The sequence below is a fragment of the Grammomys surdaster genome, unplaced genomic scaffold, assembly GCF_004785775.1.
Source record: "Grammomys surdaster isolate TR1022 unplaced genomic scaffold, NIH_TR_1.0 126013, whole genome shotgun sequence".
Classification (NCBI taxonomy): domain Eukaryota; kingdom Metazoa; phylum Chordata; class Mammalia; order Rodentia; family Muridae; genus Grammomys; species Grammomys surdaster.
Window position 1 is genome coordinate 4,297,519 of NW_021620828.1, and position 15,960 is coordinate 4,313,478.

At 41.9% G+C, this 15,960-nt stretch overlaps 1 protein-coding gene across 1 annotated transcript in view; it reads right to left on the reverse strand.

Annotated features, from left to right (window-relative positions):
• Nucleotides 1-351: 351 nt before the first annotated feature.
• LOC114610050 (ovostatin homolog) overlaps nt 352-15,960 on the reverse strand; it is a 40,210-nt gene continuing 24,601 nt past the window's right edge. Inside the window, exons 21-36 of the mRNA XM_028754528.1 lie at nt 15,572-15,690; nt 14,651-14,702; nt 13,412-13,495; nt 12,316-12,492; nt 10,946-11,027; nt 10,008-10,164; nt 8,882-8,959; nt 7,422-7,587; nt 6,469-6,680; nt 5,149-5,358; nt 4,178-4,302; nt 3,335-3,425; nt 2,931-2,999; nt 1,525-1,624; nt 733-820; nt 352-479 (exon numbers count right to left, since the gene is read on the reverse strand). Coding sequence (XP_028610361.1) covers nt 768-820; nt 1,525-1,624; nt 2,931-2,999; nt 3,335-3,425; nt 4,178-4,302; nt 5,149-5,358; nt 6,469-6,680; nt 7,422-7,587; nt 8,882-8,959; nt 10,008-10,164; nt 10,946-11,027; nt 12,316-12,492; nt 13,412-13,495; nt 14,651-14,702; nt 15,572-15,690 — 1,775 coding nt within the window. The 3' untranslated portion in view covers nt 352-479; nt 733-767. The remainder of the gene's footprint in view (nt 480-732; nt 821-1,524; nt 1,625-2,930; nt 3,000-3,334; nt 3,426-4,177; nt 4,303-5,148; nt 5,359-6,468; nt 6,681-7,421; nt 7,588-8,881; nt 8,960-10,007; nt 10,165-10,945; nt 11,028-12,315; nt 12,493-13,411; nt 13,496-14,650; nt 14,703-15,571; nt 15,691-15,960) is intronic.

The window sequence follows — 15,960 nt, forward strand, 5'->3', positions numbered from 1 at the left end:
CTCTCAACTTTGTGCTCAATATGTCTATCCCTTAACTCAGGGCTCTTTTCTGCTTCCCACCTGCCATGATTTCTGGTTGTTCCCTGAGAAAGACTGTGTTTTGTTGTGTGTATTCCTATGTTGAGCTGAAGCAGAGCACTTTCCTACTTTAATCTAATCTTCTCCATTTCTATCTCTTTCTCTCCGTCTTTGGGATTCTGGTTCTGTACAGTTCAGGTGCCCAAACTTGAGTTTAAACTTGACAGAAATGAAGCAAATCATTCAGTTTCACACAAAGCTCTGAGATTTCTGTAATGAAAACTACAAAGAATAGAAAACAGTGGCCTCAGACTTGAAATGATGCCATTTAATGGAAGGGAGGAAGTGAGGCTGACAAGGTCATTGTGATGGAAGAATCTTCAGCATGTGAGGTGCTTGGTCAGGCTTTCTGTTAGGATAGTAACCAGGAGAACAGTTTATTCAAAGAAATAGTCTCATACCTGTAATTTAAAGCATAGTTTAAACAGTAAATACACCTCTCTCTCTCTCTCTCTCTCTCTCTCTCTCTCTCTCTCTCTCTCTCTCACACACACACACACACACACACACACAAACACACACACACACACACAGAGCTCTATAAACATAACATGAATGCTGATGTATAAACACATGAACATATATATTTACAACCTGTCAAGGTATTAAGAAAAACACAAGAGACTTTAAGAAGTGTATGCATGACTTCTGTACAGTGTCCTTACTTTTGTTCTGTGCGTTTCTTTGTCTTATTCGGAATTCGACATGCTATTGATGTTGTAAGAATCAAAAGCATATTCATCTGGAAAATAAAAAAAAAAATTTGTCTTTACCAGATCTCCAACTGTGGAAAGACACTAAATCTAGCCTTTCTAATAATTTTTCAAGAGAAGTAACCACTCATCCATTTTAGCGAACCTTATATAGTCTACTAAAGGAAGTCATATGATAAGGAGTGCATTAGATCAGTAAGGGACAGACTGTGTTCATCTACTCCTTGACAGACTTTTTATGGTATCCAACAAGAAACTGACCAAGCTCACTTCCCAGGGGATGTGTCATGGTCTCCACAAGTCACTGCTTTGAAGCATAATCTATTACATTTTTTCTGTCAACCATGGCAGGTGCATGATGGGAAATTATTTAGCATAATGCTTTCTCTTCCATTCTTAAGTTGAAATCATAGAAGCACCATGCAATAGTAAGTCTTTGACTCAGTAACAATGATAATAAAAAAGACTTCGAATGTTAGTATCATTTATATTGCAAATTAAGGATGAATCTTTTTCACAATACAGCAAAGAAATTCTAAGGGTTAAGATACCCTGGGAACTGGCATAGTCAGAATCCACATCATGGAATAAAAAAACCATGAAACCCATTATCCCAAAACATGAGACCATCACTTGTTCATCTTTTCAAGAAGAATGGTAATGACTTGAGGGTATGCCATGGCTCAGAGTGCGAGCTACGGACATGTTCAATCACTGTGATGTGGTTGTTTACCTTTTTCATAGCCGTGGACTGTGACTGGGGCTGGCTGAATGTTGGCCACAAGGTTGGTTTGTTCAATAGAGAAGGTGAAGCTGGTTGCTTCCTTGGGAACCTATAAGGACATGAATGATAATCAAGTCTTAGTAGGTCAAAAAAAAAAGAAAGTCACTGGGAAGCTTACTCCATGAGCTCGTGACTTACATTGTGACACCAAACCCACCCCTAGCTTATATAATAGCAAAACAGTGAGTTAGCGACATTAAATCATGTAAACATTTCAGCTGCACTGCTCATGTTAAGGTGCGTAGGTGCTTAAATTAAGGAATGTACTCAAACATGTTAGAGCGTGCAGGTTGGTGTGAGTGGGGATGACGTATGCATAGAAAGAGTGCTTTGAAAGTCACACCACAGTTTGGAGTTTCTCATGCCCAAATTAAAAATAGAATTATGACATGATTCAGAAAGCCTACTTGAGAGGACGCATCTAAGAGAAATTAGATTATTGTCTTGAAAGGCACCGCCATGCTCACTTCAACACTGGACAAACTGCCAAGGTACAGAAATAATCCATGTCCGTTTACAGATTGGTGGATACTGAAACCATGGCATGTGCATGATGGGAAATTATTTAGCATTTTTGAAGATGGACACCTTTCACCGTTGATAATGGATGTCTGATAGTCAGGGAGAGACAGTTTTCTTTAGGGGTGTGGTCTCTGGTAGGTTGAACATGTCACAGCGGATGGTTCAGTATCCATGTGTATATGGTAATACTAATTAGATTTGGTGGGTTACTTAAAAGAGGACATGAAGTTGAGATGGATTGTGTGTGTGTGTGTGTGTGTGTGTGTGTGTGTGTGTCTGTGGTCCTGAGAGGAGGTGCAGGGGATGAAGAGTGAATATAATCGAAATACCTTGTACATGTGTATGAAATTAAGTAAGAATAAATTTAAAAATATTAGGCTAAAAAGGTACTTTTATGAAGAGACGATTGTTAATTGGCTTGTTTGTAATAATCAACTCACAATGTATATGTATGTCAAAATGTCACAGTATATACTTTAACTATATCCAATTTAAGCAATAAAAAATGTCATGTCTTCTTCATTGGAGTTGAAGCTGTAGAAGCATCATACATCTCTGTAACTGACCACATTGCATTCTGTAAGGATTAAAGATGTTTCTGAACATGAATCAGGCAATCATGGCTTACACAAAATGATTTGTTAATACAAAGGATATGATTAATGAGAAAGAACGCAGCCATATTCCATGTCTCATTAAAACAATAAGGTCTTTCACACATGTCCATAATAAATAGAAGCTTTCAAACAGCCTTCAGAAAACAAAGCCATGAAAGAAAACTCAGAAACAAAGTCATGAAAGAAAAAAAAAACACCTATTGTTGTTGAACTTACATTTTTCAAGTAGAAAAGAACGTGGCCATTCTTTATGTCCGTCTTCATTACTTGACTATTGAATTTAAGCTTTGAAGAGATTGACAAGAAGAGTTGAGGATCAGAATACCGGAGTCCCTCTCTAGAAATGAGCACTGTGCTGTCTGTTTAGGGAACGTTCCCCTTGTACCTCAGTGTTTTGGTGAGTATACAAGGGAACTAGGCAAAGAAACACAGGATGAACACTTGGCGTAATGACTCTGCATTTCTGCAGAATAAAAATACCATCCCTCCTATTCCAGTCCAGATGAAATACAAACGTGAACTCTGAAGAAATGTGCTTAGATGAAGAACTCCATCATTCAGTTTATTTTTTATGCACTCTCACTTTCTCTGTGCTGGGGAACAGGGCTACCCTTACTTACCTCACCGATGGATGAGAAGACAGGGGTAAAGCCAGAGAGCATCTTCACCTCCACGAGGACTGTGCCGGAGCTTTCGTGAGCTCCAGTGTACCTGAAATGTAAAAGCAGACATCTCTACATGGGTTTAGAAACATGAGCTCTCTCAGTGAGGGGGGCAGGTGGACAGGTGCACTAATACGCCTGAAGTCGGGAGAGCTGGCAGGCTTTATCCTCAACCATTTGAATGCAGTCACAGTCGAGTGACAGTGGTCAGTTGGTTCCGATCATGACCTCCGTGAACGCAAAGCCTTCCCGGCTCTCACAAAGTCAGAACCTACAGACAGAACTTCCTTGTTTACGTCGTGTATGTTCCTGTCAGCTTTAGATTTGCCTAACACCTGAGGAGAGCTTCTGCACTCTTAATTGGTCAGCAAGACAACAGCTCTCAGGCGGCAGCTGAGGAGTGTGAATCATAGTGTGTAGACATTGCTGAAGCTCTGTCTAATAAGCCAGCATCTAAAAGGGCAGTGAAGTGGCCATGGGGCAGATCACCCGTCAACATGGGACTCTGGTCACTGTCATTCAGATTTGGTTTTCTTTTCTTTTTTAAAGATTTATTTTATGTATGTGAGTACACTGTTGCTGTCTTCAGACATGCCAAATGAGGACATCAGATCTCATTACAGATGGTTGTGAGCCACCATGTGGTTGCTGGGAATTGAACTCAGGACCTCTGGAAGAGCAGGCGGTACTCTTAACCATTGAGCCATCTCCCCAGCCCCAGATTTGATTTTCTTCCTATTTGAGATAATTCTTTGATAGTGTTCTCTAATCTGAGAGCAGATATCAAAATGTTATACTTACGTGAGGGTCACTGTGAGGTCAAACTTGGTCTGGAATTCATCTGAAGAGTTGCTCTTTCTAGTTTTCACAGAAAGGGAAAATCCTGAGGCCTCCTTAGGAAGTGGCACATTGTACCTGAGGGTGGCCTGGGAAGGATAACACCTTGAAAATCATCCTGTAGTAAATACTGAAGAACGTGTTATCTCTTTAACCCCATTATTAAAGTGTTCTGTAGTATTATCATCAGGGAACCAGGATCAACTAAATGTTTATGGGAAACAGCGTGAGGGCAGAATACTTTCCACCAGGAGAACAAATTTAATTACTAAAAATGTTTAATTTGTGTGTATGTGTGTGTTGGGGGGAGAAACTGGGGGGGGAACTAGAAAGAGAATTATGAAATAGAAAGAACTCTTATTTGGGAATATAGTGGGGTGTATATGACATGATTAAGGAAGGGGGATATTGATGGGGTGGATCTTCAACAAAAGGGGGTGAAGGGGATGATGGGAATAGGGAAGGAAGACAAATAACAAAACATGCATGAAAATGCTATCAGGAAACTTATTACTCTGTATGCCAACTTTACTATTTTTGAAAGATGTATTTTATTCTATGTGTGTGGGTGTTTTGTGTGCATCTATGCTCCACACAGTGGTGCTCAGTGCTGTTGGAGGCCAGAGGAGGGCATCAGATCTCCTGGAGCTGGAGTTGTGGCCACCATGTGTGGATGCTCAGAACGGAACCTTGATCCTCTAGAAGAGCAGCCAGTGCTCTTAACTCCAGAATCATCTCCCCAGCTCACTTTAAAAATGATTAAAATGTGAATAACCTCTATCATGTATCTTGCATTTTCTGCCGTTGATTAGAAAACTATGAGGGAAGCAGGAACCAGGAAAAGTCAAAATGACACAACACATCATACATAGCTGAATGGTGGTCTAGATTCTTATAGACAGGCTCGGTTCTCCTGTGAGGAAGGCTTCCATTACCTGTATAAACGAGCATCCATCTCCTTCTACATCCACTGTGTATTGCCTGAGGGCTTTGGATACTTTTGAGTGCTGTACCAGAAGGCGGTTATCTCTGTTAACAGGGAAAACCTCCTCAGACTCTTCCGTGCTCAGGGTGACGGTGTTATGAGGGTTAGAGCCAGTTAACTTCATGTATCGGGTTAGGGCCAGAAGGCACACTGTGGTGTCCTGAACAGAACAGTGGTGTAGGTCAGCCATTGTTGATCACAAACTTTCCATCAGTCTCCAGAAACATTCCAGAAGCTACCGATAGGACAAGAATCTATGCCACCAACACTAGAGAATGCTTAGTTATGCGAGTTGCTGCCAATGCACTGTCTTTAACAAATTAATTGGTTTTACTTTTCTGAAAGTTTTTTTTTTAATAGATCACCATCTCCACTGCTGACATCATGTAAAATTTAGTCAGAAAGGTACCACAGTGTGATGACTGCACTTCTGTCCCCTTATCCTCAAAGAGAGACAAAAGTCAGAGAGAGATCTTTGGAAATCCATCATCCTGCTATCTCATGGGGACTCAGCCTTAAGGTTCTTCTCTCCTTTAAAGGAGGAGAGAAAAGGACATCATCCTCATTAAATGAAACTCTATTTCCCCTGACTCTCAGTTTTCCCTGTTAGGGAAGGGATCACTCATGGCTTCATGGCCATTCATTTTCTTGTTTTCTGTTCCCGCTTTTGCTTTCTCTGATGTAGAGACCACAGAAGCGTAGATAAATCTGTAATCCTAATTGACATGTGCTTTGGCCATTGTACCGTCAGATATCTACAATGCCTAGACTGTTCTGACGAAGAGAATCTCTTCTAGACCTTCATTCTGCTTTCCACTGTGCAATGGAGACACAGTTGGCCTAAATTCCTTAAAGGGAAACTTTGATTGATCACCTAAGATAGCGTCTCCTTGAAAGAGTGTCTGAAACACAAGGACGAGCCCATGAATAATCATAGGCTAAATAATTCTGAATATGATTCAGAATATGAAATGTGAGGGCTGGAGACATGGCTCAGTGGGTAGGAGCATCATTGCTATTGCAAAGGACCTAGGTTCGATTCCCAGCACCCCCAAGGTGGCTAACAAGCATCTCTCACTCCAGATCAAGGTGATCCAATATATGTGGTGCACACACACGCAAAACATTCATATACACAAAAATGCATAAATCTTTAAAAAAGATATCTAAGGCTCTTCGTCTCAGAAGCTCTGTTATCGAGACGATTTTTATCATCGTCTTGAGTGTCATCTTCCTCATTAAAATCATTCACCCCGTATCAGCCCATCACCTGCACGGCAGAGAAGCCTCCATGGGAGTTCATCTCCCGGGCGAGCCACTGCACAATCTTGCTGGCATAATCGAGGTCCTGAGTGTCCTGGGACAGGATAGCCAACAACACATAGCACGTCTTCTCTGCCTTACCAGAAAGTGCCGAAGGAATGAATGATGGAGAGTTGTCTGTCTCGGGTTTCTCATCTTTCTCCCAGTATATCATGTTATCTGAGAAAGTGGGGAAAAAATCAGCCTCTGTGCAAAGAATTCCCACCAGTCCTTCAAACAGGCTCCTATAAGTTACCCACTCAGAGGGCACAGGTTCTATTCTCTGGATTCCTCCTGTGGCCTGGATTTTAAATGCATGTACTGAAGCCTTGACCTCAGCTTTCAGGATAGGACCTTCAAAGAAGTGATCAGGTTAAAAGGAGTTTTCTAAGGTGGTACATGATCTGATTTGATGGTGATTATGAGAAGACGAAATATGGACCAAAAAAAAAAAAGGGAGACAAGGGTGTCCACACCCAGAAGACACACATGAAGGCAGAGGAAGAAGCCATCTACTTCAAGCAAAGAGCCCACACTTCCTGCTATCAGGATCTTACACTTCTACTCTCTAGAGAGAAAAAACATTCTGAGGTTTAAGTCAACCAGTCTGTGCTATTTTTTTGTGACAGATTCTGGGAAATAAATATGGCATCTCCTTAGGGTTTAAGTGGTTTCAGAGGTAGTTGTTATTGTCTGCAGCATGCTTAATTTCCTTTCCTTCACACGCTTGAGAAATATTGGTGGAAAACAGTAAGAGGGAAATTAAGTATCTGGCAACCTCTGAAGACATAGATGCTGACATATTCCGGAGACGCAGAGCGCTTGGTGGAGCGCTTGTTTGATCCGGTCTCTCAGTAGGCTCTGCGCTTTCCTCTCAGGAGTTTTGCCGACCAGCAAAGACAAACTGGTAATAGGACTTACTTGTTTTTGTAGCAGATCGATCCAGGATTGGGAGTAAGGATTTCACTTGCTGTTCTTTTCCAGCTAACGCAAATATGTAAGCCAGAATAGCTTGAGTGTAGCCATTGGTGACACCATTCGAAAACGCCTCTTCCAGGCAGTAGAGACCATTGCGGAGGGCAGGAAACTAGTTAGGGGTGAGGGAAAGATATGCTTGTAAGTAACACCTCAACATTTCGGGAGTTTGATGAATACTTAAGCTAACTTCTGCCTATAACGTATATACTGTATCCCCGAAGCACATTTCACATCCAAATCTATCTATATAGACTTACAGGTTTTATTTTTACATATAAACCTACCATATAGATCCACACACTATAATTTTAAAACAACATAAATTTGGAATACTATTTTAGGAGGGGAAACAAAATTTAAGGAGTGAAGTGCTTTCATATCAGATCATCAATCTTTTAGATATAATATAAACTTCTGTCACGTCATAAAACATATAATTATATATGTGTGTGTGTGCATAGCCATGTGTATGTGCCTGTGTCATGGTGGCCCCAGATTTGAGTGCAACCTGAAGACCACTAATTACCTCATTGAGATTTCTCTCTTTAGCTGGAGCTCACTAAATATATTAGCCTTGCTGGCCAGCAAGTCCCAAGACCCTCTTTTTTCTGTCTCCTCAGTAAAGGGTGGCAGGCATGTGCCTCCATGTTCCTCTGAATGTGTTCATGGGTTCTAGGAACCAGACTCGGGTCCTCAGGCATGTAAGGCAAGTACTTTAGGAACCGGGCTAACTCCCCAGATCATGCATAGGTTTGTTTGTTTGTTTGTTTTGACTTAAAATGTTTTACTTTCATGCTTTTAATAGAGGGTTTGCATTTAAAGATATACTAATGACCCTGGAAACACATAGTTTCTCCTTTAGGAACAGATTTGGTGAATGGATACTCCATGGGATGAAACCATATTGAAAAATGCTTCATGTGCCTTGGAAACAAACGTCTAGACTGTGGCTTTGCTGAGAGCAAACATTCTTCTTCAGTGACAGTTGCTTTGTTTTTGAGTCTGGGTCTGGCTATAATAGGCAAGAGTGGCCTCCTTTTGCCATGATTTCCTGAACACCAGAATTACCACTAATACTGGCGTGTGCCATCATACCCACTAAAGCAGAGGTTCATAATCTGAAGTTCATAGATGCACTTCAGGGAATATATAAATACCCTAGATCATAGGAAAAAAAACTGAGTTTTTTTTTTCAAAAGTATATCCAACCTGGGGGAAACCTCAATTCTATTCATGAAAAGTATCAGTGAACCAAAAGAATTTTGAACATCATCAGTTTAAAGGATGGTCATGAATCAAATGTTGTCTTGGTATCTTATCCTGTCTAAGGATTTCATCCTGATTCTAGAATCTGTCTAAGGTGCATTCAGCACAGTGAGGCCAGAGATGATGAGAATCCATACACTGGAATTGAGTCCAACTTCAAGGAACACCCCGACGACGTATGCAGTGATCGCAATATCCTCGTCACCCTCACTGCCCTGAAAACAAAGAGACAGTGAGCCAGTTAGGAGAGCAGACCATGAAACAACAGCCATGTCTCTGAATTGAGACTAACTAGGGAAAAGTGCTTGAACAAACAACCTTAATCACAAAAACACTTTAACATACAGTTTTTAAGTTAGGTGAATAGTAGTCGTGCCATCTGGGGAGACTCATTAACATTTAACATTCGATTTTAAGTATATGAATGTTGTGCATAGTATTCTGTGCCCTGGTGTTTGGCTTGAAATCTAAGCAGTTTGTGTGGCTAACAGACAAAACCTTTGGGAATGTATTGACTTAACAAATTCGTAGTTTCCACCAATATAAGGCTAGGAGTGTCACCAGATAGCCTGTGAGTCCCAGGGCTGAGTTTCCCTGCTTTGCTGTGACAGCCTACTTAGTGATACCATCAATGTATTTGAAAAGTTCTCCAAGTTACGACTTTCTTTGTTCTGTTACTTTAAAAAAAAAAAACTTTAACCAAACAGAATTGCAACATGGAATTTGGGGTGACCTAAATCTGTGTTACTGGACCATGGTTCTTCATACTTGGCTTCAGAATAAATTACCTCTTATTTTCTTTGAGGTAGGAGCTGCGTTTCTGTGTCGACACACTCCATCAACTGTGCTGCATTTTCTACCTGAGACCTTGATTTAAACCTCAGGACTAAGGCATGGAAAGAAATTCCTATACACTCAAATCTGCCTCCCTTCAATGTATTATTATCTGACTCCAAACTCCTAGGTGTTTTCTTACTCTTCTGAATCCCTTTCCCTTCCTCCCCCCAGTTTAATGATTACAGAAGCCCGATTCAACAGAAGACACATGCAGACTTCTGCCTAGGCTCCGGTTAAACATTCACGAAGCCGGACGGATGCTCATGGAGAGGACCCACATGACATACACAAGAGGGATCTGTGACTACGGCTGACTCAGAAGGTGTGGCATCACAAGGATGATACATTCCAGATGAGGGAAGGCAGCAGAGGGAGATAACACAGAGAAGCTGGAGAAGAAAGCCCCCTCGTGAGTCCCGTACCTACCTCCTGAGCAGTGTTGCCGAGCTTCTCATCCGTTCTAAAGCATCCATTCGATTTCTGTTTCTTTGCAAGCCAGATTAAGGTCTGTTTGGGGACTGTCTCTTCTATGAAAATATATTCCTTCATTTTCTCAAATGTCTTGAAAGAAAGGGCACTGAGCCTGTAATAGAGACCATCAAAGCAAACATCAGAGTTAAAATGTCACCACGCCACAGGTTCATCAGTACTGTTCCCTTTGGTAGAACATTCATACTTGTCTAATGTTGACAGTTACTAGTCTTGATTGACAGTGGCCCTTTCACTGGGCTCAGTAAAATATGGTGAATAACAAATCTGTAGAAAATAGAGCAGGTGGATTTTGGCCACTCAACGGTCTGGCTGTATAGTCCATTTGATTACCCATGCCCAGAAACAAGACTGGTATGATCTAAAACTAGATGCTATGGGGCCTTCTAGTTTCCCTTTCCAGTACCTAGACAAGTCTGGGAGGTACAGAATAAGATGTGACACTTGCACGGAGCTGAAGAGCTGTGTCATCACCGAAAGCCATCACTGAGCAGTCAGACAGCTAAGCAAGAGGCATGAGACTATGGGGATATTGCTGCATCAGACCGAAAAGAATACAGTTTGGGTTTTATTTCCTTCCCTGTAAAACCACTTTGAAACCCACTTGGCTGGCAAACCCCTCCCTGAGCACTAACTGCTCTCAGCTTCTTGCAAGTCCTGTTTAGAAAATAACTTACATTATGGAAAACAAAGAGTTCTTTTCCCCCTGATTTCTTTTTTTTAATTTCCTTTACATCCTGATCCCAGCCCCTCCCTCCTCTCTTCTCAGCCTCATTCTTACAAATCCCTCCACCATTGCTCTCTCTCATTCTCCTCAGAGAAAGGGAGCCTGCCCCCCCAACCCCCTTGGGGAAAACAAAATTTTAATCTCTCACCATGTGCTTCCTTCCTGGTTGTTCTGGCAGAACACATCGTATGACCCATCATAGTTTTTGAAAGACAAGTGATTCTGGTAACCTAAAACATGACAGAGTAGGAAGCTGTGTCTTAGTCTGGGAGAGAAGGAAAAGCCTGAAACAGATTGGGTAAATACAAAGTCTGGGCTGGGCTACTGTGACCACTTCAATGCCGGTCTCTAGACAACACAGGTTGTCTAGCTCTGTGTAGAGAGAATGCCTTACGTAAAAGCTGGCTCCACACTGCAATCAGTACCTTCCCTTAAGGTTATGGCTCTGCACTGCACCTAAATCAATACCTAAAGCTGGCTCCAAACTGTACTTAGCACTCAGTACCTTCACCTAAGGATATTTTACTTCACTCAGTTTTACCATCCTAAGAAGAAAACCCAAAATGCACTTCATCTTGGGCTTGTCCTCAATATCCCATTTTAATGTCACTTGTATGTATCTTTCAATATTCAGGTTTAATTACATCACTGCATTGGAACACAGCCAAGCAGGTAGGGTAGGTCTATGGGCTGACAAATGATTCAATTTCAGCCACTGTTCCCAGCACCAACAAACAAGATAGTATGGTAACTATGACACATTTACAAATGAATTCGTTGATATTAACTCCATGACTGCCAAGGTCCAGGGGGCATCTCAGAGGAGGAAACAGAAAAAAATGCAAGAGTCCCATGATGGGGGATGGGTGTGTGCGCTATGGAATGCTGTCCTCAGAACATGACATGGACATCACAACTGTGAGCTCATATGAGCTGTGGTTGCCCGTTCAAGGCCTACAGAAGATCAAGCCAGTCAAAACCCTGGCATAGGTGGGGTAGAGGATTTCCAGGCTCAGTTCTATGCTAAGGGGCTATTGGTAGTGAGTATTTGCAGAAGGTGGGAGACTCATTGTTTATTGAGGGTGTGGCCACTGGGAGCTCTCTCCTATTCCAGGAGAGGGCCCTATTCCATGCACATATGGACTGTGCTATCTGGACTTGGTGAGTTATAAAAAATAAAAAAAAAGAAAACGCAAAACTTGAAGATGGCATGTACCGGAGGGTAAGGTGGAAGTTGAAGGAGAGACACAGGGTATGATCACATAGTGTTGTATGCATGTATGAATAAAGAAAATTTAAAGATTAAGATGAATTCACAACTTGAAACTACAGTTCTATGTCAGGAGACTAAACTATGAACAGAGATTTTAAAGAAAAAAAGAACACACAGCTAGGACTCAGAGGACTCAAAGGTCCACTTTTGTCTCACTGGGGGACCACAGGGTAAGATTGATCATGTTTTGATATTGGTTGCAGTTGATTTCACCTTTGTGGGCAGGAACTACTTAGCCCTCTCACCACTAGATAAGAGAAGCAGTGCCTTGGATTTGACCTCCTCTGTCAGCTGCTTGGTAGCTTTCAGGTAGTCAAGGATGTAAACGTCAGATGCTAGCTGGGCAATGTTCTGTTCACCGCACCCATAGGGCGTTTGGAGAAGGCTCTCCAGATTCTGCATTGCAACTCCCAGAATGTCTCCTAAAGGCAGAAAGGGAGAGTCAGGCACTTACACAAATGCTAAGCTGCTGCCTCAGCATTCATAACCACAGGGCATGCTGGGAACAGGAAATTATTTAAAGTTCACTCTAAAAGGTGTTAATAGGAGGCTGGAGAGGTGGCTCAGTGGTTAAGAGACCCGGATTCATTTTCGAGCATCCATATTGGGTGGCTCCCGACTGCCTCTAACTCCACTTCTAGGGGAATTCAATGTCTCAGGCCTTCGTGGACACTACACTTATGTGCATATACTGCCCCCTATATACATAATTTAAAATAAAATAAATAAAACACATAAACAAATCAAGTTTTCTAGAGGAAATCTAGAAGGAGGTGGTTCTGAAGTGTAGAATTAGAGGGGCTTTGGGGATGAAAAGGTTTTGAAAAATCTCATTTCCAGAGCAAAGAGGAAGCACTGGAAGTGTGCTCATTTGCTGACTTGCTTCTGATTTGTGTTTTGAGATGCTGACCTGATGAAATATAAACTATAACCTATCCATCTTCTACAGGTTTGACTGTTGATGGTAGACAGATTACTTTTAGGGAACATCTCTCTCTCTCTTTTTACTGAGAAAATTCCCAGTATCACAACATCACCAAGAGGCATTCATACATACATACATACATACATACATACATACATACATACAGGTTAGAACAGGCTCTCCTTTTTCCTGAGCACCCACCATTACCCACCAGTGCAAGTGCTTCATAGAGACACAGGTCTGAGAGCTCCATGCCTTCAGATCCCACATGAAAACAGGCAGAAAGGACGGTCTAAACGCAATCCCTCCCTTGATAGCTTATGAAAATATCTCCATTCTGTTATGTTAGGATTTTTTTATAGACCACTTCAAGTAAGATTTTCAAGTCACTATGACACAGAAGTTAATAAACTCACCCACAATGGTGACAAAGGATCTGGCTGATCCGTCTACTACATTGCTTGGCAATTCCAGAAGGATTTGCTTTGAGGCGTTGGTACCTGAAAGAACATATCCGTACAAACACTGCAAAGGCTCCCTTCCTCAAGTCGCAGCAGCGACTTTTGGAGCAGCAGTAATAGAAGGAACAGGCTGTCAGTTAGTTTTATTTATCAGGCTAAATGAAATTGAGACTTTGGGCCAGCGAGATGTTCCAGAGGGTAATGGCACGTGCCACCAAGCCTGACGACCTGAGCTCATTCCCCAGGACCCAATGAAGGAGGGAACAACTCTTTCAAGTTGTCCTTGACTTCAACCCCTCCAATGGTATATACACGCACACTCATATACATGAGAACACACAGATACACAAGCATGTGTCCGCACACACACACATAAATGAATGTAATAAAAATTTAAAACTAAACTGAGACTTTGAGCTAGTTTAGAATATCAATATATCCAGAAACAAAGTATACTTGGTTTTAGACAGTGGTCTCTATTTTCTATCTGTTCAGTACTTAAACTGTGCATGGAAAAAATAGAAGATATACGACTCATAGCCTATAGAAGGAATACTCAAAGGATTCTCTAAGATCAGGTTACCAGCAACCGGCTCAAACTGTACAGTACTCATGACAGCCACAAATCAGGTAACTGAGGGCCAGTAGTGAATCTACTGACTACTTCATAAGGAGAGTGTAAGAGCAATCACTGCTGGGTGGTGGTGGCGCACGCCTGTAATCCCAGCACTTGGGAGGCAGAGGCAGGCGGGTTTCTGAGTTCGAGGCCAGCCTGGTCTACAGAGTGAGTTCCAGGACAGCCAGGGCTACACAGAAAAACCCTGTCTCGAAAAACCAAAAAAAAAAAAAAAAAAAGAGAGCGAGAGCAATTACTGTGTTAGTGTTATTTAACAAAATCCTGAGTTTTCTACTGGCCAAGATTGTGAGACAATTATATGAACAATGAGACCAAAATGTTGAAGAATAGTGGAAAACTAATCTCATTAGACAAACAAACAAAATTTCATATGGTTTGTTTACTAAAAATTATACAACAACGACAAAATGGGAAGTAAAGCCCGCAAGAGGAAGTTAAAATGCATCCACATGGCAAGTGGCCTCATGGCTCGTGGCTTATGCACAGGCTGAGAAAGTATATCTACCATGCTGACAACTTTCTCTGGGACCAAGTGATCACCAGGCGAGCCCTCTTACCTTTTGGGCAGATAAGGAAACTTTGGGTTGTTTCTTTTTCAATGCCTTCAGGCTGTTAGAAAGTAAACAAAAGAACAAAATGATAAGTTGAATCATTTTTCCATAAAGGAAAAGAGAGCAAACATCAGTTCTCATAGATACAGCTGGCTCACGGTTGTTCCGGTGATCCATTCATTGTCCCTGTCCTTCCCAGGTAGAAGTCTCTGTACACTACATACCCCTCAGGGGGTTTAGCTCCCACAGGTAGTGCAAGGAGAACCCTTGTCATTGAGTGACACTTTCAACTGTTCTATTGGTTTTTTGTTTGTTTGTTTTTGGTTTTTGGGTTTTTTTTTTTTCCGAGACAGGGTTTCTCTGTGTAGCCCTGGCTGTCCTGGAACTCACTCTGTAGACCAGGCTGGCCTCGAACTCAGAAATCCGCCTGTCTCTGCCTCCCAAGTGCTGGGATTAAAGGCGTGCACAACCACCGCCCGGCTTCTATTGGTTTTTTTATTGAGGATAACAGGAACTGCTCAAAACATAGAGCAAGATAAGGATTTGCCTCTTGGACTTGAGGGTCAGTTAAAAGGGTAGAGACAGCTACAGGCTTCTGCGTGCCAAGAAGAGAGTCAAGAAATAAGAAAGTATGTTTCAAGGAGGTTCGTCATCCCTGGTGAGGCTTCATTTGTTGCTTGGGTTTGGAGATGCTGAGAACAGGACACAGGTCTTTGCACAAGCTAGGCAAGTACTTACCCACTAAGCCACATGCCCAGCCAGGGCTGAGGTACTGATTAAAGAAAGGATGTGTGCACGATAATGCAATTTGTTCAAAGTGGAAGGTTTGTGCCCAAACTCAATTAAGCATTTCAAGAACAACGCTTTAGTTTATCTCTTAGACACTGTTTCCCACCAGAAAGAACTTCGTATTTCACGCTTACATACCTCTACCAGTAAGGTTTTGACTACAGTGTCTTTCCAGTTGACATCTTGCTCCTTACCGGCATCGTTCGGGCAGGCACTACTCTGTTTGGATGTAGCCACTACTGTGATATTCACTTTACCTGGAAAATATTGCCAAGCATAAGGTAAAGGGTAGTGACTCCTCCTCCAGTGGGAGGAATGTCAGGTCGATCAATCGGGTCTTGAACGGGATGGGCCAACTTTTACCGTCAAGTGAAAGTTTAGATCAAACTACCGACTTCTCCTGCCTGGAGATAAGGCAATATGTCTTGTTATACTTGTTTCAGGATTCCCTGCAGCAAGTTACTCAGATACTCCCTTAGAACTTACAAATTATAAGAAAGATAATATCTTATGAACCTGTACCACCA